This window comes from Rhinoderma darwinii, chromosome 2, assembly GCF_050947455.1.
Source record: "Rhinoderma darwinii isolate aRhiDar2 chromosome 2, aRhiDar2.hap1, whole genome shotgun sequence".
Classification (NCBI taxonomy): Eukaryota; Metazoa; Chordata; class Amphibia; order Anura; family Rhinodermatidae; genus Rhinoderma; species Rhinoderma darwinii.
The window spans coordinates 419,570,130-419,596,970 of NC_134688.1; the positions used below are offsets into that span (position 1 = coordinate 419,570,130).

General features: G+C 41.1%; 1 protein-coding gene across 1 annotated transcript; it reads right to left on the reverse strand.

The window, feature by feature from the left end:
• Window positions 1-1,612: 1,612 nt before the first annotated feature.
• On the reverse strand, window positions 1,613-26,364 carry LOC142743469 (myeloperoxidase-like). The gene is made up of 13 exons (XM_075854256.1): window positions 26,289-26,364; window positions 21,046-21,139; window positions 16,724-16,899; window positions 16,349-16,469; window positions 16,106-16,235; window positions 15,767-15,973; window positions 12,675-12,990; window positions 10,973-11,133; window positions 10,642-10,894; window positions 8,036-8,206; window positions 6,113-6,350; window positions 5,326-5,537; window positions 1,613-2,505 (listed from the first exon to the last, which is right to left on the reverse strand). Exons 1-12 carry the CDS (start codon window positions 26,362-26,364, stop codon window positions 5,336-5,338), a joined length of 2,145 nt encoding a protein of 714 aa, XP_075710371.1. The 3' UTR covers window positions 1,613-2,505; window positions 5,326-5,335.
• Window positions 26,365-26,841: the final 477 nt, after the last annotated feature.

Below are 26,841 nucleotides of genomic sequence, written 5' to 3' on the forward strand. Positions count from 1 at the left end.
GCCACAAAACTAGCGTCAACTAAGCTAACCAAGAGGTGGTAACATTAGTAAATTTGCCCAATTTCCTGCAAGGTTTCTTCATGAAAGGTACTGATTCTCCTTGGAAAGATCCAGTTAGAAAAAATCATGGTGGAATTATTTTTGGTTTTTTTTCATACCCCAACAAAAGTTGTGGCTGTTTGAATAGAACAGTCATTAAAAGGTTAATGTCATGATCCTGAGGGGACACTTTAAAAAAAGAAAATCCTTTAAAGTTAAGATGATAAGTTTATTTGATCATAAAGAGAAAAGAATTGCGGCCCTTCAAAGTGGACTACCCAATGGTTTAGCCTAAAGGTCATTTTGCATCAGCCAATTTTGGCTATAACAACGAGCGCCGATCAAGGAGACAGCTCGTTGATTGGCGCTCGTTTGCTCCTTTCACAAGGAGCTATGATCAGTAATGTAAGAAGACAAGCGATCGTTACTACGATCGCTTGTCACCATGCATTACCATCATGTCGGCAGCACATCTCCCTGTTTACAGTGACATGTGCTGCCGACAACAATAATATTTTCTGCTGCATGAACAATACGATCCGCCGATAAATGAGCATTTGCTTGTTCATCGACTGATAGTTGGTTCGTGTGGAACCATAAATGCAGATATGTGTCATCATTTCGGGATCTGCCCACCTAAGGTTAAGGCTCTTTGGGTTGAGCTCCAGGATCACCTTGAAGCCGCCTATCAGTTAAAATTCACATTATCCCCAAAATGGGCCATTTTTAATATCTTACCTGAAAAAAGTCCACGTGCATTTCTAAAAGCAATGAATACCTATTAATGGTGTGGGCCATTGCAACAGGAAAGAGTATCCTCCAACATTGGGCCAACCCTGTTGCACCCTCCCTATCTTTGGTTAGGACACAGGTTCACTTATTTTATCAAATGGATCGATTAGATATAATAATAGATAAAGAAACATTGACAACGATTTTTTTAAAATGGTGATCCTTTATTAGTACATTGTTTTTGAATATTAGACAATAATTGCATGATCATTTTTGTTGTACTAGATAGTATTGCCCTAAACAATTATGTGGACGGACTCCAATTTATTTTCAATTAATCTTTATTTTCAGTCATTTATGATGGTAGCACGTGGGAGGGGGTGAGGAATGGGTGGGTTTACTAGGGGTTTACGTTTGCTTTATGTTACATTTTCATTGTATTTGGAATTTATTTATATTCCGTTCGTATTACGAAAAAACTCTAAAAATATTTTTTTTTTAAAAAGGGAAAGGACTAACTGTATAATATTGTTTTTTGACTCAATATCAGATTCAATTGTAAGCTTCCTTACTTCGGTTACTCTTCTCCCCTCATTTCTTATCTAATCCCCCAATTTTTAGTACTATTGCTAGTTTTATGGCCTTGGATGATTTTTCACTTTCTCTGATATATTTCTACATCCTTGTGAATCAGTGCTGCTTTATACAGATGAAGGGCGGGCATTTCACGAACGCTTTTTCTGAAAAATATTTTGTTGCAAATAAAAAAGTATCATATACAGTACTCATCTATATACCACAGAATGCAATATTTGCACACAGCTGATTGTGTAGGCTTCACTTAAAAAGAGTATTCAGGTTTTATTTTGCAATTATTTGTATATTCTTTCATACGTTAAAAAATGCAGGAGACCAAAACAAGCAAGTATAAGTATGACATACCAGCATATATTGAGTTAAGGCCGTGTTCATGTCACGTTTGCCTTCAGTTTGGTCTTTCCGTTCATCTGTTCCATCAGAGGAACAGAAGGACAAACGGAAAGTAGTGTTTGATTGATTTCAAAGGTATTTTTTTTCTTTCCGTTGGTTTCAGTTTGTGTCCGTTCCGCTAGGTTTCCATTTCTTTCAACGGAAGCAATAGCATGGCACACTACGCTATTGTCTCCTTCGAAAAAACGGAAGCCTAGTGGAACGGACGCAACCTGAAAACAACCAAAACAAAAAAATACTATTGAAATCAATGGTATTGCAAACAGAAACGCTACTTTACGATTGTCTTTCTGTTCCTCTGACGGAACAGATGAACGGAAAGACCAAACTGAAGGCAAATGTGATGTGAACAGGGCCTAAGAGGTTGTACAGGAAGAGATGTATATACAACGCTAAAAAGCTTATTTAGGCTATAATGAATACTGGGTAGGATTTATCAAAAGTGGAGCAGTTGCCAATGGCAACTAATCAGGTTGCTGCTTTCCTTTTCTAAGAGGACCTCTGAAAAATGAGAGGTGGAATCTGATTGGATGTTGTGCACAACTGCTTCTCTTTTCCTTTGCACCACTTTTGAAAAATTTCCCTCACAATGTTTTTAAGCTTAGTTGTGAAAACATGAAAGCAAGCAATAGAAAATGAAAGCATTGCGCCATATACAGGGGAATATATAGATGTCATGCTCTCGGAGAACTAATGTGTTCTGATATGCTAAATACTCTCCGGTTCTGAGATGATATCTGTTATCTGAAAGAGAAAAAGGTCAAATGAGCACATTTTAATTAGCACAAATGTATCGAAATGTGTTCAAAATAGCTAAAACTCTCAAACATATCTCTAATACGTTTCTCCGATCTATGCACATACAAAGTTTTGAAGGTAGGCAGGATCAATGCAACTATTGATGTGAAGCTGAAGTCTAATAATAGAATAGAATAGAAAGAGTTGAAATTCTCCTTGGCTTCCCTATCAACCCAACAGCCAGAGTCGCAAATGGGCTTTCATTTATCTGAGGCAAAGATTAAATTTATAGCCATAGACCTCTATCCCAATACCTTGGCTAAGGCAGACCGGCTGTTGAGCTGCACAATTTCCCCGCTAGACCCCTCTAGCTGCTAAGATTCTGCACATTGATTCACAGGTGAATGGAAATCCTGTTCTATTATCAGATTGATCCCGAATGTTAAAGGATTGATTTAGATTACAGATGTTTATGAGGATGTGTATATTAATCCCTTAATGACCGGCTAAATTTTTTCGTTTTTGCCTCTCTGCATTTCAGCAGCCATGACTTTTTTTGTTTTTTAATTGGCGTGGCTATATAAGGCCTGGTTTTATGCGGGAGAAATTATATATACAGTGAAGGAAATAAGTATTTGATCCCTTGCTGATTTTGTAAGTTTGCCCACTGTCAAAAACATGATCAGTCTCGAATTTTTAGGCTAGGTTAATTTTACCAGTGAGAGATAGATTATATTAAAAAAAAAAACACAAAATCACATAGTCAAAATTATATATATTTACTTGCATTGTGCACAGAGAAATAAGTATTTGATTCCCTACCAACCATTAAGAGTTCAGCCTCCTCCAGACCAGTTACACGCTCCAAATCAACTTGGTGCCTGCATTAAAGACAGCTGTCTTACATGGTCACCTGTATAAAAGACTCCTGTCCACAGACTCAATTAATCAGTCTGACTCTAACCTCTACAACATGGGCAAGACCAAAGAGCTTTCCAAGGATGTCAGGGACAAGATCATAGACCTGCACAAGGCTGGAATGGGCTACAAAACCATAAGTAAGACGCTGGGTGAGAAGGAGACAACTGTTGGTGCAATAGTAAGAAAACGGAAGACATACAAAATGACTGTCAATCGACATCGATCTGTGGCTCCATGCAAAATCTCACCTCGTGGGGTATCCTTGATCCTGAGGAAGGTGAGAGCTCAGCCGAAAACTACACGGGGGGAACTTGTTAATGATCTCAAGGCAGCTGGGACCACAGTCACCAAGAAAACCATTGGTAACACATTACGCCATAATGGATTAAAATCCTGCAGTGCCCGCAAGATCCCCCTGCTCAAGAGGGCACATGTACAGGCCCATCTGAAGTTTGCAAATGAACATCTGGATGATTCTGAGAGTGATTGGGAGAAGGTACTGTGGTCAGATGAGACTAAAATTGAGCTCTTTGGCATTAACTCAACTCGCCGTGTTTCGAGGAAGAGAAATGCTGCCTATGACCCAAAGAACACCGTCCCCACTGTCAAGCATGGAGGTGGAAACATTATGTTTTGGGGGTGTTTCTCTGCTAAGGGCACAGGACTACTTCAGCGCATCAATGGGAGAATGGATGGAGCCATGTACCGTCAAATCCTGAGTGACAACCTCCTTCCCTCCACCAGGACATTAAAAATGGCTCGTGGCTGGGTCTTCCAGCATGACAATGACCTGAAACATACAGCCAAGGCAACAAAGGAGTGGCTCAAAAAGAAGCACATTAAGGTCATGGAGTGGCCTAGCCAGTCTCCAGACCTTAATCCCATCGAAAACTTATGGAGGGAGCTGAAGATCCGAGTTGCCAAGCGACGGCCTCAAAATCTTAATGATTTACAGATGATCTGCAAAGAGGAGTGGGCCAAAATTCCATCTAACATGTGTGCAAACCTCATCATCAACTACAAAAAATGTCTGACTGCTGTGCTTGCCAACAAGGGTTTTGCCACCAAGTATTAAGTCTTGTTTGCCAAAGGGATCAAATACTTATTTCTCTGTACACAATGCAAATAAATATATATGATTTTGACAATGTGATTTTCTGTTTTTTTTTTTTAATATAATCTATCTCTCACTGGTAAAATTAACCTAGCCTAAAAATTCTAGACTGTTCATGTCTTTGACAGTGGGCAAACTTACAAAATCAGCAAGGGATCAAATACTTATTTCCTTCACTGTATTTTTTTCTGCAGTTTGGATTACAACAAAAATGTACTGGGTCGGGAAAGGGTTAAAGTTGCTTGTTTCCAATTTTTGTTAACATTTTTAAAGAAGTTGTCTCACGACAAGAACTATATCAGGGCATCAGGGCCATTCAGGACCCCCCTGTATGTGCAAGAAAGGAGAGATGCTCTGTCGTTGGAAATGGGTAACATATGCCTAGGTGCTGCTCCCGTCAGCACACCGACTTCTTTTTAAAAAGGTTCTGTCTTCGTATAACAACCCCTTTAAAGATGCATTTTCTCAAAGCCTGATTTTGGGTGAAGTATAGTCGTTAAAATAACATCAATACCTATTATTCATTTCCCATTCCCCAATTTTTTTATTTTGATGGTTCTTTTGCCTAGAGTTTGAGTTAAAGATAAATATTTTTAGTGGCATTAGCCATAATTTTTTGTATTTCAGATAACTATATAGTGATGCTAGTAACAATGAAGCAGCTATGACAATCCCTCTCTATCTCTTAATTAAAATGAAAAAAAAAAACATGTGAGCCTAAGTAGATTTTATAATTTCCTGATTCATAAACTTAAAGATTTTGCTTGGATTTACCTTTTAGCTTAGCTTACCATTTGCATCTTATCTTGCTCTCCATAGTCTTAGGTCCAGGGCTGGGATGTTGGAACATCTTACAAAATCTTGAGGATACTGATTGCCCAAAAAGACATTTCGAGGAACCTCAGTAATCCCAGTGTTTTCACAGATGACACGCGCAAATGCCACTTGCTCTATCGCATTTCTCTGAGCGGAAGTGAACACCCCAGGGCTCTCATAATAAAACCTACATGGAAAGATAATTAAAAAGTCCATGAAAACATTATGCCATGTGGTAAAAAATGTAAGCAAATTGTGGTTACCGGTATATCAAATATGTAAATGAATATTTTAAAATGATTACATTTCCCACATGCCCATGGATCATATTATGTCCATTAATAAAGGTCCTCGTTGAAACATAACCCACTTAGATACACTCAACTTCAACCTTGTGAAGAATTGTGCTCTTTCTGGTAGACTACACAGCTTCGTGGAACATGCAACGACATCTATAAATAGGAGGTACTGTCACACAGTCACACCTAGCGCTTGGTGCTTTACGGGGCATAAAAGTCTATTTGTCACATAAGGCAGCTGTATCATTAAAAAGGAACAGTTCCAAAATGTGGAGACAGATCAGGGTAAAATGAGTGGGACCTAGTAGAGGTTTTGAACTTGGATTTAGAAACTTCAAACTATAACACAGTCCCCAAAAAATCTGCACTAGTAAAAAGAAATGTATAATTTAACCTGATGTCTTATTAACCTTAATAAAATATTTTGCAACTACAAATATTTGTCTAATCTAATTGTACTTACCGGTCTCCATCACGAGCCCTGCGGAGCTGGTTTCCAATCAGACATGTAAGCAACTTCCCAATTCTGCCATTGCGAACTAAAGGTTCAGCAACCCCCCCAACCCAGATGTCAATATTTTCAGGTGTCCCGTACAAATTTATGAATTTTTGTGCCAACTCCCTGTTATTCAGCACAGTAGCTAGCTCATTCAGATTGCTTGGTGCAGAAAGTCCACAAAACCTTCTCCATGCATTATATCCTATAGAAAAAAAAATACAATATTAAGGAACACTACAAAAAATAAGAAATTGATCAGGTTCAGGTGAGGCATTCAAATTTCTCATACCAATCATCGAAGTAACACACATAAGGCTAAATAATTTACTGACTAAATAAATATACAATTCCTCAATCCTCGTAAATTGGGTGTACTAGACTAAATATGACGATTCACAGTAGGAAGAAAAGGAACATAATGGGGTAGATTTATTAAAACACGCGTTTTGGACACCATTTCTAATATAAATATAGCTGGATGTGCAAGACTTAATAAGAGGCGCAAACCTCTTATTAAATTAGGCGCATCTCTGGTTGTCCGTGTGCCTGAAAAGCAAAATTTCCATCAGTTACGAGCTTTCGCTAAGCACTACTTTACAGAAAGGTGACGTTGGCAGCGCAAATGCATCAAAATTTACACTTTTTATTTGCACAAATTGCAACTTTTTATGCATTTACATTTTTTTACCCCCAGAAAAGTGGCGTAGAAAAGTTAATTAACTTCTCCCTATGTGTCCCTAATTCTGTTTTATCTCTTTAAACGAGGCTTGAATTATTCATATCCATCTAACTGCTGATCATCTATCAGTTCATGATGCTTTCAGTCTCTGTGTTATGGGCTTTCCGTAAGGATCTCTCATTTTTGACAGCAAGAATAGCGTAGTTTGCAGCAATGTTATTATCATAAAAGATACCAGACTCCCGACAGAAATCGGATTGACCAACATAGCTGACATGGCTTCATCACAAACAAAAGCCATGACTTTAGTGTGAACAAAGCCTTACGTACTTGTTGGACATGTTTGGGCAAGTTTATTTTATGTTGATGTTCACTCCGTTTTGCAAAAATTGGCACAGATCTCAACAAATTATTTTATTTTTTTATGCTCCACTACCATATTTTGCAAAAATATACAGAAATGTACATCAGATCTGAAATATCTTTATGTTCAAATACCTCCATATACAGATGATTTTATTATCCAACAGCCAATTGGTAGAATTCTAAAAGGTCCGTGATAAAATAGGACATGTCCTACTAAACTGTGTGTCACACATCCCCCCATAGACTCTAGTCCATGGGGGATCCGTGAGAACACGTTCCGCACGAGTTTACCTCAAACGTGAAAACCTGCTGTTTTTCTCGTCCGAGGTGGGCTATGTTTGTCTGAATGTAGCTTAAGGCTACATTCATACAAGCGTGACAGATTTATGCACGTAAAAACTGTCCGTGTGTGTTCCGTTATCAATGTGCTTTGCGTGTGGTATGTTTTTCACGCACTCGCAAGCATCTCTTTTTTTTATTTTTTTTATTTCATTGATGCGTAGAACACAGACAGTACATGGATGTGCATCTATGTGCGGTCCGTGCTTTTCACGCACCCATTGACTTCAATGGGCGGCTAAGTGCGTGAAAACGCACCAATATAGGACATGAATTGAGTTTCACGCAACGGACTCTCGCTGTGTGAAAACTCATGCATGTCTGAATAGCCCCATTGAAATCAATGGGGCCGTGTGCTGTGCGTTGTTTCAATACCATGTCCCCAATTTCTAATACAAATCATTTATTTTCTGTTTCAATATTAAAATGTTAGCTGAATTAATATTTCAACGAAATACTAAAATATATGTAAAAGATAGTATGTCAGAATCTACAGTTTTTACCTGGTACACCATGCTCACGGCCCCTTTGCAAGTTGAGGGCTGGCAAGTCAAGCCCGGTCCGTTTTAAGAGCTTAAAAAGACGCTCTCTTAACTCATCTACTACCAGTTGGTTTTGAATATTTAGTTTTGCTCGATTTGCCATCAGTCCTCGGAGAAGAGGAGCAATTCCACCTGGGTACAACATATGAGATAGATTAATAAAATGTTTCTACATATTCAGGTCTTCATATTCTTCTCCACATAGATCAAAATTATTGGTGCAGATCATGTTAATTGTCAATCCAGCAGCTGTATGGGCTGAAAAGTGATAAGTGCAACTTAATGTCCACTTTTTTACACTATATAATTTTTAGGTCCCAAATTCTGTGCTGATTAATTTCTTTATATATATATATATATATATATATATATATATATATATATATATATATATATATATATATATATATATATATATGAATAGTGGTCAGATATCAGCTCTATGTCTATGTCTTTGAATAGACATAAATTGAATAGATAGAATTCTGTCTTCCTGCAGCCACCACTAGGTGGAGCTTAGGAGCTTACTGCATACTGTGTTATTATTGAGTTCAATATACAATAATACATTGTAAGCTCCTAAACTTCCCCTAGTGGTGGTTGAAGGAAACCAAGCAGAACTTTATCATTTAGCGCCATATGTATACAGGGGCTGGATATCAGAAAATAAAGCTCCAAGTGCTATAAAGATATTCTACGAAATTGATTAGCACACAATTTTATTTATTTACTTAGGATGAAAAAAGACACTTGTCTATCAAGTTCAAACTTTCTCAATCACTTAAATATCTTTCATTTTAGACAAAATACATGGTGTTCAAAGGTGGGCATTCACTATATGGGAGTTGTAACTGCGGCCACTCCTCCTAACAGTTATACATTTGCATTAACCCTTTAGCGACCACCCACTGTCTTTTGATGGTGGACAGCGCAGGTCCCAAGTGTACTGCAACACCTTTTGACATTGCTGCTTTAACGCTCCTCTAACCAAAGCAGGTGGGTGCATAACTGTCAGAGACAGCCAGGGACTCTGAGGAGAAGATAGAAGCAGTTTATAACTGCTTCTGCCTTCTCTTTTGAAGTCTACATAATGATCAATGAGTGCTACGTAGTAATTGACACATCGGCAATGCCACCCGGCATGGCGTAGCTGCTAGGTCATAGCAGACCCACATCAGCTCGGCCAGTACTAATGTCTCGACAGGAGGGACTGTTTTTCCGTTATAACCGGGGCTACTATGTATACGCCAGTTAAAGTGGAAAACAGTGAAACAAATAAAAAATCATGTGTGAATGTCCCCCAGAGGTCTTTTATGACATATTGGGGTACATATTATGTAACAAAAATATATACAAACTTAAATAAATAAATAAATAAGATACACATATAGGTTAAAAAAAAACACCTCCCAGGCCAACCCAAACTGTCGCCATAACCATCTTGTTCATCCGAAACTTTACATATTATGTATCAAAACGACCCAAAAGATAGGAAGCCCATTTGAATACTTTATTATGGTGTCAATTCGCTAATTTATAAAATAAAGAACTATGAATTATACAAAGCATCATTTTTTTACTGTTAAAAAACAGCCCTATATGTCACGGGAAAAAATATTTTGGTAGCCCAAGAAATCAAAAAGTTAGAGCCGTTAAACCACCACTTGTGCAAAATTGCTAAAAATCGTCTGGACATTAGAGGCCAAAACACTCTGGTCCTTAAGGGGTTAATATAGTCATAAATGTATATTTCTCATATTATGACTACACTCAAAGTTTTTAACTGTAATCAATCCAGAATTTCCTGTTGTTGGCAGTACATTTATTGTAATTATTCGGCATGGTCTGAAGTACTTTTGGTAGTTAAAAAAAAATCAGAAAATATAAAAAAATTCATTACACACATATTTATTGTCAAACATTCTGATAGCGAAAACATATTAGAGCATTCAGTGCATCAATAGATAGTCTTGATCTGCAGAAAGACAAATTAGCACCCACATGGTAAGAAACAGTGGTCCATATATCCAGAGGAAGAATCCATAAATGTTTCACCCAGGGGCGTAACTAGGAAAGACTGGGCCCCATAGCCCCCTCCCCTGGGTGTCACACAACCCCCCCCCCTACTGCTGCTACGGCGGTAGTTACGCCACTGGTTACACCCATGAATCACTTCTACATCGCTTCTACATCGCTATAAGGGCTTATTCAGACAAAAATTGAAATCGTCAGTGTTTTTTTAACGGCCGTCACACGGCTTAGTGAATTTCTATGGGACTATTCACACGGCTGTTGTTTTAACGGAGCGTGTGAACGGCCCGTGAAAAAATAGGACATGACCTATTTTTGTCCGTTTTCACGGATGCCTCAATAGACTCAAGGATTTGTGAAAACGGGTCCCACACTGGTGCAAATCGGGCGTGAAAAATTGCAGTTTTCCACGGCCGATTTGACATACGTTCATCTGAATAAACACACCTTGTTTTCATTGCTTGGAAATTCACCATTGTCATTAAGGAGGGTAAATATTTTGTGTTACAATTTTTGATTTTACATAGAAATATTACCTTGTCTGACCACTCTCCAGCTATTGAAGAAAGTCTCGTGAAGTGGGGACTGTGGCGCTGGAGCATAGGGACGATAGCCATCTGCAACGCGATAGATGATTGGCTGTATGAGAGTATGACCCATGCGGAACACAATGGTGAAGACATTGGCCACTCTTGGATCCACAGACTCATTATAAGCTCGGTATCTTGGGAGAACATTGGGCATCTCTGATCCCAACAGTAAAGGCAGCCAATCTTTGTATGTTATTTTCTGTCAAACAGGAAAACGCTATTAAAGTAAATGATAAAATACATTTTTAAATAGTATCAAAAAAGAATAATATAGCACCTGCAAGATTCCTCCTACGATCTTCCTAGCTTCTTGATACAGGGTCTCACCAGACCATGTTGGGTTTATGGTCCGTAGTGCTGTTGCTATGCGGTTGTGTTCACGTACAAAGAGTGTGTGAAAGGCAGTGAGGCCGGGTTGTTCACTGACACGGGGGTCTCCTACGAAAAAAAAAAAAAACAATGGACTTGTATAGGCTCTTATCCTGTAATATACAAATAATTCATCACTGACAATGGGCAGATAGCTGTAAAATCAACTGCTTTATACCAATAATAAAGTGATACCATTTATCAAGATTAGACTTTCCATATGGGATTTGGTTCTGGTGAATCGGATCGATGAGAATTTAGTTATGTATTAATAATGAGAGCTTTTATTTGTTGAAAGAGTTATTTATTACATGCAGAGACAAAAGTTTGTGACTATAGGGGGTGCAGGGGTTGAGGCCGCACCCTGGTCCTGAGCCTGAGGGGCCACAGAACAGGGGAGGACATACCATATGTGCAACCTGTGCAGTTGCCCAGGGGGCGGTAGGCTATGGGGCCCACTGTCACCTTAAAAACTGCTTCCTATTATCTATGAGATTGCATGAAGGGACTGAGATATTGGAGAGAAAGTGCCCCACAACAGCTACTTGCTCTTGTACGGGGGCGCCCTGTTGTTTGTGTCCACCTCTGACACAAAGGGCCCCTGTTCTCCATATTAAGGAACTAGTACTATAAATGATGGCTGATAGTTAGGGGGTTTATATAGGGGTTTGCTTGTTCTAAGTACTTAAAACCTATTTAACATATAATGAAAAACTTTCTATTATATGTTGTTTATAAATTTTTAAACATTTTCAAAATTTCTAATTGGTGTCTGTGTGAGTGGAAACATTCATTGTTAACATTCAGAGGCTAAAAACCTCTTCTCATAATGTCCTGTTCACAATTGTACAAGGCCCAATAAGTGTATTGTAGTGAGCCATGTACTGCCTCCGAAAGTAAACAATGAATTATTTCACTCACCAAAAGCAAACAGAGATCTTGAAAAAAGGTGAACACCTGGAACACAATGTATATTAGAAAGTTGTTTTTTTATGTACAGGAAATTTGAAATCTTCTGTAAAGGGGTTATCTGGGACCATTTAAAATCGTCAGCAGGGCAGGGGTTGGCATAAAATAAAAAACGAGCAGATACTCACCCCCTGAAATGCCCCTTATGCCAGCGCTGAGGTCCTGTTCTTTGTAGCTCCAGTCCCGAAAGCTCCTGCAGCGGTCACATGCTGTTTATTGGTCACGCACCTCTGCAGCCAATCACTGGCCTCAGCGGTGATGCTGCCATGAATGACACGTGACTTCCGCGATTGGAGCGGCAGAAAACGGTACCTCAGCTCTGGAGTGAGAGGTGAGTATCTGCTATTCTTTTTATGTTATGCCATCCCCTGCCCTGTTGCCTATTTTAAAAAGTCCCGAATAATCAAATAATGAATTAAAAAATATATATTTTTTTGCATTTCTGAAATGATGTAATACAATGGAAAAAGTTATTTTAAATACCATTACAAAATTACTGGAAGCCAGAATGGACTTTTCATCACACATCGTCTACATTCAATACATTGATAAACACTTGCCTACTTTTCTTCCTCCAACCTTTGCACCTGATTGTTGTCTTTACTCAGCCATATAAGCTTTGTAACTATGTAAATTTTTACCTCCCAAGAAACACGGGATTCCAGATGATCTATTAGTAAGGACACAAAAGTCTTCTTCTGCTGTTTCAAATGGAAGATATTCACGTCCATCGTCAGTGAAGTTCTGGTTAATAGCCATGAGTCCAAACTGATTTGTATTGTTACGTAGTTTAAAAGCCAATGGCAGATCACTGCCATACACTTGGCTCCCGTCAACGAAAGAGGTGAGAATGTTTATCTGTTCACGGACTGGAGATCCTGGAGTGCATACAGGAGAAGAGCGGAAGCACGGGATACAGTCACTGCGATTTGTAAAGCGAGGATCATTTGGTGGAATCTACCAACATGAAAAAACACAAGATACCACACTTTAAGTTATAATAAATGTTAAAAATCATAAGGCAACAAAATACTTTAACACTTATTTTGTGCCCCCATAAAAGTTAAATCTGACATCGTATTTATAATTAATGGACTGTCTTTCTTTACGCACTGTTTTCATCTTAAAGGGGTTGTCCACTACCGGACAACTGATGACTTATCCACCGGATAGGTCATCAGTATATCATCGGTGCGGGTCCGACACCCGGACCCTGCACCGATCAGCCGCTCCGGTGGCCTGCGGGAACCAAATGGTATGACACATTATGCGATGTACGGAGTTGAAAGCAGTTGGCTCCGTACATAGCATAGTGGCCATGCTGCAGAACTGCAGCTCTGCTCCGATTCACTTGAATAGGAGCATAGCTGCAATACTGCAGCTCGGCTGCTATTCCGTGACCTGAGCCAACTGCTTCCGGCATGTACTTCAGGTGCCTTTTTAAATCAATGGTCAACGTATGGCACAACGTGTTGGGTCCTCCGAAGCAAGATATTTTCTGTGGCTAAACGGAAGGGGATGTAAACAGTAGACACCCCCTCTATTAACTCAGAATTCCCTATGAGTTTTCTAAACTAGACAACACTCTAAGGGTATGTGCACACGGTAGCAGGCTTTTACGTCTGAAAAGACAGACTGTTTTCAGGAGAAAACAGCTGCCTCGTTTCAGACGTAAATGCTCTTCCTCGCATTTTGTGAGGCTTCTCTGACAGCCGTAAATTTTGAGCTGCTCTTCATTGAGTTCAATGAAGAACGGCTCAAATTACGTCTGAAAGAAATGTCCTGCAGTTCTTTTGACGAGGCTGTATTTATACGCGTCGTCGTTTGACAGCTGTCAAACGACGACGCGTAAATGACAGGTCGTCTGTACAGTACGTCAGCAAACCCATTCAAATGAATGGGCAGATGTTTGCCGACGTATTGTAGCCTTATTTTCAGACGTAAAACGAGGCATAATACGCCTCGTTTACGTCTGAAAATAGGTCGTGTGAACCCAGCCTAAGAAAGTACTTGTCAGTTTTCTTGGCTCTTATAGTAATTACTTCTCATGACATGTCCTTACACAGTGCATTTACAATATGACCTATAGGCAACTAATACCCTTTTGCTCCCTACCCATAGAACGAAACTTTTATTGTATTTGTTATTATAATGTCTAAAGCTATAGAAAATAATTTAAAAACACAGCCCATCCACCGGTGTTAATACTAGTATCAATTGTGTCTACTGTGGATAATACATAGTGTTCAATTGTACATAGTGTGCAAACGCTCGTTCATCGATTAAATGTATCGTTTATGCAGCAAGAAATATAATCGTTGTTGGCAGCAAATCTAAACAGGGAAATGTGCTGCCAACATGATAGAAATGTATGGGGACGAGCAATCGGAGTAACGATCACTCGTCCTCATACATTACTAATCATTGCTCCTTTTGAAAGGAGCAAACGAGCGCCGATCAACGAGCTACCTCATTGATCGGCGCTCATTTTCATGGCCCATATAGGTCTGTGTACCAGGACCTAAAGTCTGCAGTACTATCAGCATACAGTCACTAGAGTCGCTAGTTGAACTGCTGTTTAAAACTTAACATAAGCCTCCCCAAAATGTTTCACCAACATCTGGAGTCTTCAGTGGATTGAGGCTAATTCCATTAGCATTGGAAGGTTTTATAGAGGTGTCTAGTTATATAGAATGAGTATATTATCTTTGATGTAAGGGTATGTTTACACGACAGCGTCCGTAACGGCTGAAATTACGGGGATGTTTTCAGGAGGAAACATCCCCGTAATTTCAGCCGTAACGGCATGTGCAGGCGCTTGAACGCCGCGTCCATTACGGACGTAATTGGCGCTGCTTTTCATTGGAGTCAATGAATAACGGCTCCAATTACGCCCAAAGAAGTGAGAGGTCGCTTCTTTGACACGGGTGTCTATTTACGCGCCGTCATTTGACAGCGGCGCGTAAATATACGCCTCGTGTGAACAGACAAACATCAGCCCATTGCTTTCAATGGGCAGATGTTTGTCAACGCTATCGAGGCGCATTTTTCGGACGTAATTCGGGGCAAAAACGCCCGAATTACGTCCGTAATTAGTGCGTGTGAACATACCCTAACTTGCACTGCAGCAAATGGAATCACCAAATGGCACATGACGTGATCATCTACAGACATAGAGTACATATTGTATGTGTGAAACTGTATTGTCCTTTAAACACTTGTTACGTACTTTTTTGTGAAAACATTTTCTCCTACTCTAAATGCTGCATACAATGGTATCAAATAAAATTGCATACATTACATTTATAGTAATGCAGTGAAACCTCCTAGAAACGACCACCCAAAATTGCAGTGAAAAAATTATCTTCTATTGGGTGGTTCACTCAAAGAGGACCCATATGCTTAGGACAGAAGTCCCCAACTTTTGGTACCTTGTGAGCCACAGTCAGCTTTGCGTGACTGTTGAGAGCTACGTTCAACTAAAAAATGGAGTGGTGACATATTAAAAGGTTAAATTTGGCGCTCATCGCATTTGAAAACAGATATTATACCATCCAAATTAGTGCTGGTTCCGAGCCACTGGTTGCGACAACTTGCATCAAATATAAGTGAATTGAAAATCTGTCACAAAAAAATCTGGTCTACATCAGAGAAAGTCTTCTTAAAGGGTTAGTCTTTTGGAGAGGTTCACTGTATTACCAGGGGATTTAGCTTGTCAAAATGAGTTTTTTACCCTGAGTGGAAAGCAGGGGGGCTCTCTGGCACAGCTGGTATCGCAATCCACACCTTCAAGGAAAGTTGACCTTGCAGGAGTCTCAGGAGAGAGATCAAGGTCATGATCGGTCCATTGTCCCCATTGCATGAAGATTAGTGCTCGGCCACTGTCTAGGGTGATATTTTCAGTAGGGAATCTGACGATTTCATTGGATACTTGACGTGCCTAATAAGAAAGAGATGTATGATCATCAATCATTATTTTCTAGGATTTTCATATTGCTGCAATTAACCTGTTTTTTCTCATGGAGTCATGAAGCATTGTACCAGAGGAAGAGCATTATAATAAATATCATACCAGGGGGAGACGGAATCCATTAATTCTACGATTTTCAGTCCAGCCACGAGGAAGTGACATGCCATCCTCATACTGCGCAGGCAGCAGACGCGTAAACCCAGTGTTGGAAGCACCAAGAGTGGAATCTCTCCTTCAAACATACAATGAGAAAAATTCACTCAACAACTTTTAATGCAGGATTTTTAACTCTGTTTCAAATTTATCTACTATTCCTTTTTGGAGAACTTGGTGATGACTTCTCACCTGTTATTGCACTCTCCAGTAATGGTGCGGTATTGAGTGTTCTGACAAGCTTTTGGAAGGTGTTGAGTTGCGCAGCCTGAAATCTTAGAAATAGTATCCATCTGGTTCTTTGTTAAAATATCTGAAATGAAAGATTTATCAATAATGTCAATTAAATGGGTTGTCTGAGATTAGAAAAAAGGGGACTGTTTCTTCACCCCAGAAACGGCATCACTCCTGTCTATGGGCAGTTTATATTATTGTAGCAAAGCCCCTTTTAAGGGAATGTTGCTGAGCTGCAATACCAGTATAAGGTTTGCGGGTGGAAGATCATTTAACACTTCACTCAAAAGTGAAAGCTTAAGTTACAGGAATATAAGAGAGAAGCTTGGGTACCTGAAATATTGAATGGACGGTCATAGAAGTATTTGGCTTTTCCTGACAGGAGCTGGAGTGTGGTGCCCATGTAATCAGCTGCTCGTATAGCGTTTCTGCTTCCGGCAACAGGCTGCTTGAAGTAAGCCATGAGGTCACGGGCATCAATCGTCCGCTTCCTTAAGCGTTCTTTCAAACTGGGTAATAGAATAATACGTTAACTTTCTCCAAATGGAGTTGTAGTGAAAGTCAATATCCAACCATGAATACCATTTTGCTTTTTTTAATCCCAGCAGATCCATAATTCGGTGCTGATTAATTTCTGACTAAACCTTTATACATATATATACACCAACAGAATAATGGGACAAAGTCAGTGGCGTAACTACCGCCGTAGCAGCCGTAGCGGCTGCTACGGGGCCCGCGGCATGAGGGGGCCCGTGTCGCCCGCCGGCACGGGCCCCCACCATGGCCGGAGGCTCTGCTGGCTGCCGCTATGGCTGCTACAGCGGGACGCACTGAACACTATGGCAGAGCAGGGAGGTATCTCCCCACTCTGCCATTAAACAAAAGACATGTATCCCCTATCCACAGGACAGGGGATACATGTGTGATCGCTGGCATTGATAGGGAGAACGGGGGACTGAAAGTCCCCTGGAGTTCTCCATCACAAACCTCGGACTTCCGGGGTCTGTGTCGGCAGCTCCGTAGAAATGAATGGAGCGCCGGTCGCGCTTGTGCGCATGCGTGAAAAGCGCTCCTTTCATTTTTATTGAGCTGCGCAGACGCCGGAAGTCAGAGGTTAGTCATGGAAAACTTGGGGGGACTTTCAGTCCCCCGTTCTCCCTATCGCTGCCAGCGATCACACATGTATCTCCTATCCTGTGGATAGGGGATACATGCCTTTTGTAGGACACACTGTAGGTCGCATTTTTTTGGGAGGGGGGAAGCTGTATGCCGTTCCCTACAGGGGGGGGGACTGTATGGCATTCCCTACAGGGGGGACTGTAGAGAACGCCATACAGCCCCCCTGTAGATAATGCTATACAGCCCCCTCTGTAGATAACGCCATACAGCGCCCCTGTAGATAACGCCATACAGCCCCCCTGTAGATAACACCATACATCCCCCTGTAGATAACGTCATACAGCCCCCACTGTAGAGAACGCCATACAGCCCCCCCATGTAGATAACGCCATACAGAGTTCCCCCTGTAGATAACGCCATACAGCCCCCCTGTAGATAACGCCATACAGCCCCCTCTTTAGATAACGCCATACATCCCCCCTGTAGATAGTCATACAGCCCCCTCTGTAGATAACGCCATACAGCCCCCCTGTAGATAACGCCATACAGCCCCCCTGTAGATAACGCCATACAGCCCCCCTGTAGATAGTCATACAGCCCCCTCTGTAGATAACGCCATACAGCCCCATCTGTAGATAACGCCATACAGCCCCCTCTGTAGATAACGCCATACATCCTCCTGTAGATAACGCCATACAGCCCCCTCTGTAGATAACACCATACAGCCCCCCTGTAGATAGTCATACAGCCCCCTCTGTAGATAACGCTATACAGCCCCCCTGTAGATAACGCAATACAGCCCACCCTGTAGATAACGCCATACAGCCCCCCCTGTAGATAACGCCATACAGCCCCCTCTGTAGATAACGCCATACAGCCCCCCTGTAGATAGTCATACAGCCCCCTCTGTACATAACGCCATACAGCCCCCCTGTAGATAACGCCATACAGCCCCCTCTGTAGAGAACGCCATACAGCCCCCCTGTAGATAACGCCATACAGCCCCCTCTGTAGAGAACGCCATACAGCCCCCTTTGTAGATAACGCCATACAGCCCCCCTGTAGATAGTCATACAGCCCCCTCTGTAGATAACGCCATACAGCCCCCCTGTAGATAGTCATACAGCCCCCTCTGTAGATAACGCCATACAGCCCCCCTGTAGATAACGCCATACAGCCCCCTCTGTAGAGAAAGCCATACAGCCCCCTTTGTAGATAACACCATTCAGCCCCCTCTACAAAGGGGGCTGTTTGGCGTTATCTACAGGGGGGGGGCTGTAAAAAAGGCACTATCTACAAGGGGGGGTTGTGTGACACCCTGGGGAGGGGGGGCCCCAGTCAAAAGTTTGCTATGGGGCCCAGTCTTTCCTAGTTACGCCCCTGGACAAAGCACCACAGTATAGAAGAAATATAAAAAAAATCTTTATTAACGTAGATAGCACATTTAAAAAATGGAGTCCCACAATGGATAAAGCGACATCACCAGAATGGAACCTATAGAAACAAAGTACAGGTATGTCCAAGGAATCTGATATATATATAATAAGTAACCAAAATAAAGTGCTACGTGCTGAAGGCTACAAAGTTGCATAAGTACATGTCAAATATATAGTAAAAATACACAAAACAGTTCAGAAGTATATAGGGGTTTGGGTAACAGGCAGCGTGTACATAACATATGTAAATAAATAAATAAATACATCAAGTAGTATACAATGCATACTCATCTGTATGTTGCAAACTGGGATGGCGCCTACCCGACACGCGTTTCGGCACAGTCTTCGTCTGGGGTTGGCGTCATGCTCACAGGTGCAGTGGTATATGGTATATTGACCAATCAGAGGGTCATGTGTCCTTCCAGCAGGATGTCTGAAGACTTACATCGCAACATGAGCCGCAATGCTGGCCATCTCCCTTTATAGGGCTACCGCATCTCCCGGCATCTGACATCACGAACGTGATTACATCATCATGCCTACATAGCATGTGTGGTGCCCGGCAAATATCCTCATTGAGCACTACACTCTATATAATATGTAACCACATGTTTTTTTTTCACTTTTTTAATGGTTCATTGCACACTTACAATATTTTTAAAATTGTTATCCTGTTTATAGTGTATCTGGATGTTATTGTACCTTTTACTATGTATTTGCCTGTCCTTAATATACTGTCAACTATATATATTATATTCTATTTGGGTTGTTTACATTGTCCATTCTTTATTGTCTGCCTTTCCCAGACAATCTGATGCGTGCGCATGCGCTGACACATGCAACCTCACTCGGTCTCTGTATCCAGGTAACGGCGTTCTGACGTCACGTGCTATGTAAGTCATGTGACGGCGTGATGATGTAACCACGTTTCGTGACGTCAGATGCCCGGGAGACACGGTTGTCTCATACAGGGAAATGGCCAGCATTGCGGCTCATGCCGCCATGTAAGTCATCAGACATGTGTTGCGGGGAGGATAGAGAACCCTCTGATTGGTCAATGTACCATATATCACTGCACCAGTAAGGCGATGACGCCACCTCCAGACGAATGCTGCGCGTCAGGCTTGGTGCCATCCCGGTTTGCAACGTACGGATGGGTATGCATTGAGGCATTGTATACAACTTGATGTATTTATTTATTTACATATGTTATGTACACGCTGCCTGTTACCCATACCCCTATATACTTCTGAACTGTTTTGTGTATTTTTGCTATATATTTGACACATGTCCTAATGCAACTTTGTATCCTCCAGCCCAGAGCACTATATTTTTGTTACTTATGATACATATACCAGTTGCCTTGGTCATACATTGTTTCTGTATGTTCAATTCCGGTGATGTCGCTTTATCCATTGTGGGACTCAATTTTTAAAATGTGCTATATATGTTAATAAAGTTAAAAAAAAATGTATATTTTTTTCTACACTGTGGTGCTTTGTCCCATTATTCTGTAGGTTTATACATTTTGGTTAGATGGGATGCCCCCTCTACTGGTCCTTATGTAGTTGCTTGAGTTGATTTATAACTGTTATAATATCTCTATACATTGCCAGCTTCTGTTATCTATATGTTAGCATGTAAATATTGTATAACAGAGTTATACAAGCATAGGTCTAACTGTGTTATTTGGGTGCCTTATGGCAATGATACAGTATATAATCACTGTATCACTGTATGATTGTATCGGACTCATAGACTTTCTATTCAGCCTGTACACTGCTCGCTCAGCTTTCCAAGGAAAGACGAGCACAGCCAATCAGAAATGAAGCGGCTCAGCGCTCACCGGAGTGCTTCTGCCGCTTTGATTTAGCGATCGGTGGGGATCTCAGTGCTCAAACTCCCACCGATCAAAACTTCTGACATGTCACTATTGCATGTCATAAGTTTTATGAAACTACAGGTACACTTTAACATCCTGTTCCATTTTTTATATTTGGATGCTGTCATTTATGACTAAGTATTATTACCATGTCTTGCATAATTACTTATAAAACATCCATCTGCATAACCCACAGTGTCACTGTATTTTATGCTTACATTTGGCGTGTGTTTTTATAGGCCGTATCTACCAGGTGTTTGGCCTCCTTTGCACAGCTTACAATAAAGTCATTATTCAGTTCCTCAATTCCATCTGCAAAACAAAATAAAAACAAACATGAAAATAGGTTTAATGATCGGGCCTGAAAAGGTCTTAATGACCAGCTAAATTTTTCCGTTTTTACCTCTCTGCATTTCAGCAGCCATAACTTTTTTATTTTTTCATTGACGTGGCCGTATAGGGCCTTGTTTTATGCAGGAAAAATTGTATTTTTTTTTTTTATAGTTTGGAGTTAGAAAAAATTTATTTTTACTGCGCAAATATAAGAAAAAATGATTCTCGGAAACGTTTTTCTTGTTTTTTTTTTTATCCCGTTCAAGTTTCACGCTATATAACCCGTTAGGTTAATTCTTCTGGTTATTACGGTCTTTTAAATACCTAATATGTGTAGGTTTATGCAAAATAATAACTTTTTCTTCTTTTTTTTTTTTTGTTAATTTTTTTAAATCCCATTAAGGGATAACTTTATTTATAACTTTATTTTTTACTTGCAATGTATTAGCATACTTCTGTATGCTAATACATCATACTATGTCACTATGACACAGGCTGCTGTTAGGGCAGCACTTAGTGTGCCCGAACAGCATGCTTACTGAACAGACAGCCCTGGGGTCCTTTGTAGGTCCCCAGGGCTGACTGCAGTGGGATTCCCCGATGTTTGATCACGTCACCGGGTTTCTGATGACGAGATCAAAACGGGGAGTTCCCTTTGATCTTGCCGCGGTCACGGACTATGACGATCAAAGGGTTAAACTGCTGGGGTCCGAATGTTTTCCGACCCCAGCTGTATCCAGCAGGCTGCTCTAAGATCAGGAGCATTTAGTTACAGCTCCTGCTTAGAGGATGAGCGCTCACAGGAGCGCTCATCAGCCTCTTCTACAGCGACACCAAAAGACGTCGCTGTAGAATAAGGACGTGCACAGCCTGCCGTCAAAAGACAGTGGGTGGTCATTAAGGAGTTAAGTACAGCTTATTTTGCATGGAAATTACACAAGGAGACTGTAAATGTGATATCACTATATAAAGTTTATTATTGGAGTAAGTACCTATATGTGTTTGAACGGTCCCCAGGTAAGGGCATCAAACCTCACAAGTACTTTAATTATTTTTTATTTTCATTATGTTGCCCAGCTCTGTACAGCATCTCTGTCTTCATACTGCCAGGGCTTTCTGTGGGCGGGATTACCATGTAAAGGACAAAACTTCCCATGATTCCCTTCCCCTCTCACATACATCACTTATATTTACATACCCCTAATAAAATTTGTAAGGTAGTACTGTAATTACTCACTGTCTGCTGCTGAAACAGAGCCCTGCTATTCTGCTGCTAGATTCTGCATGATCTGTTGCCCAGCATGTGAAACACAATCCCTCCAGAGACAGGGCAGGAGGGAGAGAGCAGGGAGCAGTGGAGATAAGAGGTGTGTGATGTGTGATATCCTGTACTACAGGGAGGGGGAGAGGGGAGATAACCAGGTGTTCAGTGTAGGTAATGTCACGCAAGCAGGAGACAAACGCCAGGAGAATGGTCATGTGAGACTGGCATACAGAGGTATTTTAGCTACAGAGAGTAAATGAGTAAGTGACTAATCTTACTGAAGTTAAACCATCTGTACACAATTTTTAATGACTGGAAAGTCCCTTTTTTGTTATGGATATACAGAGACCATGTAGCAGCCAAAAAAGCTGTTACAGTCCCTTTATCAAAAGGAGAGGGGGAGGGCTAAAGTTGTACCCAGAGTCTGCTCTTGCACAATGATACTGTAAAATGAACATACTGAAAACTTTTTGAGACACTTCTGAGAAACTTCTGCAGTTGCTTTAAGGCTGGATTCACACGGGCATGTTCGGTCCGTAAAGGACGGAACTTATTTTGGCCGCAAGTCCGGGACCGAACACAGTGCAGGGAGCAGCGGCTCCTAGCATCATAGTTATGTACGACGCTAGGAGTCCCTGCCTTGCTGCGGAACTACTGTCCCGTACTGAAAACATGATTACAGTACGGGACAGTTGTCCCGCAGCGAGGCAGGGACTCCTAGCGTCGTACATAACTATGATGCTAGGAGCCCGGCTCCCTGCATTGTGTTCGGTCCGGGACTTGCGGCCGAAATACGTTCCGTCCTTTACGGACCGAACATGTGTGAATCCAGCCTGAGGGTATGTTCACACGCTTAACAAAAAACTTCTGAAAATACGGAGCTGTTTTCAAGGGAAAACAGCTCCTGATTTTCAGATGTTTTTTGAGCAACTCGCGTTTTTCGCAGAGTTTTCGCTGCGTTTTTTACGGCCGTTTTTGGAGCAGTTTTCAATAGTCTATGAAAAACGGCTCCAAAAACATCCCAAGAAGTGTCCTGCACTTCTTTTGACGAGCCGTCATTTTACGCGCCGTATTTTGACAGCGACGCGTAAAATTAAGGCTCGTGGGAACAGAACACCGTAAAACCCATTGAAAGCAATGGGCAGATGTTTGTAGGCGTATTAAGGGGCGTTTTTTCAGGCGTAATTCGAGGCGTAAAACGCCCGAATTACGTCTGAAAACACTGCGTGTGAACGTACCCTAAGAGTTTAATCCTATTCATGAAGCCATTTGTAACTGCATTGCATTCTGTCCCTGAGATTGCAGGACACAATTTTTAGGGTACTTTGACATGGGGTAATTATAGTGCAAGACAGAGTAGTACCATTACAGCACTACGGCAAAACTGCATGTAAACACATACAGTTTTTGCTCCAACCGTGGTAAAACTGCAACAAAGAAACACATGTATGTACAGTGACGTGTAAGGACAGGTTCATACATTCCCGATTCCACTGTGGACCTTGAATTTCAGTTTATTGTTGCTTAACTTTTGTAGTTGGCACCTAGACCTTGCTAAGATTATCTAGGCCTGCAATAATGGAGAATTATAAGGGTATGTGCACACACACTAATTACGTCCGTAATTGACGGACGTATTTCGGCCGCAAGTAGTGGACCGAACTCAGTGCAGGGAGCCGGGCTCCTAGCATCATACTTATGTACGATGCTAGGAGTCCCTGCCTCTCCGTGGAACTGCTGTCCCGTACTGAAAACATGATTACAGTACGGGACAGTTGTCCTGCAGAGAGGCAGGGACTCCTAGCAGCGTATATAACTATGATGCTAGGAGCCCGGCTCCCTGCACTGTGTTCGGTCCGGTACCTGCGGCTGAAATACGTCCGTCAATTACGGACGTAATTAGTGTGTGTGCACATACCCTAATGATAATATAAAGCTGGGTTTACACACACAAATTTCAGAACCATTGGACTGAGGCCTTATTCACATGGACGTGTCCGTTTTGCGTGCGCAAAACGTCCGTGCGTCATCAGCATATGGTGCGTGGCTGCGTGATTTTCGCACAGCCGGCATCATTATAACACTCTGTTTTTATGTTTACAAACAGAAAAGCAGGAGGTGCTCTTCTGTTTTCATTCATTTATTTTACTACTGTAGCGCGCATCACGCGCGGCACCCGGAAGTGCTTCCATGTGCCGAGCGCGATTTGCACGCACCCATTGACTTCAATGGGTGCGTGCTGCGCGAAACACGGGCAAGTATAGGACATGTCGTGAGTTTTACGCAGCGGACATAGGCTGCGTGAAATTCGCTGACAGACTGGACGGCCCCATTCACTAACATAGGTCCGTGCGACGTGCGTGAAAATCACGGACATATAACACGTTCGTGTGAATAAGGTCTAATAACAATATCTGGACAGTCCGTCAGCTCATCTGAGCAGACGGCAGGCCATTTAAGCTGAGTGCAAAGATTTTCACCTTTATTTTGTGCAAACGAAATGCTTGTTATGAAAGGGACAAACACAAACATATATTTCCCACAATATCACAGAAAATTTCTTGTATTGTGCAAAGTTTTGTGCCTTTGCATTGCCCCACATACGGATGGTAGAGTAAACGCTGCAATTATACTAATATTCACAAATGACAGAGAAAAATTCTGAAGCCTCAAAAATAACTGTTTTGACAGATAGAGTAGCTTTCCATCAGTTGGTATTGATTGTTTTTAGTAATATAGACAAAATGATAACCACTAATAACTTTAAAATCATTTGTATGAGATTAGAAAATACGGTCTGCTTTTTCCAGAAACGGCTTCACACCTGTCCATGGGCTGTTTCTGGTATTGTGGCTCAGCCCTATTTAGATGTACGGGGCTCAGCCGCAATACCAGTCACAGCCCATGAACAGGAGTGGAGCTATTTCTGCGAATAAAGAGAATCTTTTTTTTGAATCTCAGGGAGTCCTTTATAATAATGATAATCATTATGTCTATAGTCAGCTTAAAGGGGTTATGTGGGGACCAAAAATTATTCGCAGTGTACTCATTATAGTATGTGAGTACACTGCTAATATACATTCTGGTCTCCCGTTGCGCTGATTCTGCAATTTTCATAGCTTTTTATAGTGCTGCCTGGGAACCAGAAGTCTAGTTATACAGTCTTCTTTGATGACGATACGACTGTTCGTCATGTGACCAAGTCCTGTGGTACTCTATGTAATCGCTATACTACTGCTTGTACATAGAGTATAGCGGGGCCGGTCACATGACGAAGAGTCGTATCGTCATCAAAGAAGTCTGTATAACTAAACTTCCGGTCCCCCTACAGCGTTATGGAAATCTTAGAATCAGCGTGATGGGGGACAGGAATGTATATTAGCAGTGTACTCACATACTGCAGTGGGTACACTACTAATAATTTTTGGTCCCCACATATCCCCTTTAAATAAATTATCCAGGTCTGATATGTCTCAAATTTCGGTGTGGAAACCCACCCAGTGGCAACGATCGCACACAGTTTTTATATTTGGTGCAGTTTGGTGCAGTTGTTTTTTAGCCAAACCTCCGAAGTGGATACAAAAGGAAGGAAAGTTATAGAGACTGCTGGATCTCCTTCCTTTTGTGTCCACTCCTGTCTTTGGATAAAAAAAAAACTGAGCCACAAACTGCAAGAAAACTGTAACTGGTTATAACCATCTAATCATTTCCCATTAAAACAAAAAACATTCAAAATATAAATTCAGATCTCAGACCACCATCCAGGTGATCAATCTGTTTGATTGGAACCTTTATTTTACATCGTAGTAAAAGTACTTAATAGATCAAAACTATCAGTAAATAATGAAAATAATATCTATATACCGTAGTAAGAGGATGAACTGGTGTGTATCAGTGCCAAGGCCAGCAATAGCCAAATGCCAGTGTGCCGAGAAGCCATTCTGTGGAAGAAAAGAAAGATAAAAGATGCTGAATTCACATGAAAAAGAAATATGGGATAAAAAAAAAAAACCTGATCGTCACTCACATCACTGGTCCTCTGTACTGGTCACCCAGTTGCCTTATCCTAATTTATAATGTTGCATTGGAGGGCACCAGTGAATGCAGAACACCCAGGGGAAGGCTTTATTCTATAGAACGCCCATGCATTTAGGAATCGTGACTGTTGAGACAGAGGGGTTGTGACACAGGAAATATCTGCTCATTTGCCTAACAAGGTTTTTCTATGGCAAAACAACTGTAATGGTGTTTAGAGTCGAACGTTTGAAATAAAATTTGATGATAAGGTAAAGTAAAAGTTTTCATTTAATAGTTTACCCTGCACATATGGACAACAAAAACATTGCCATAATCTGGGGTGGCAGTTGTGCTAAACTCAGAATGCGGGCAATCATTATTTTTTTTAGGTATAAGCACC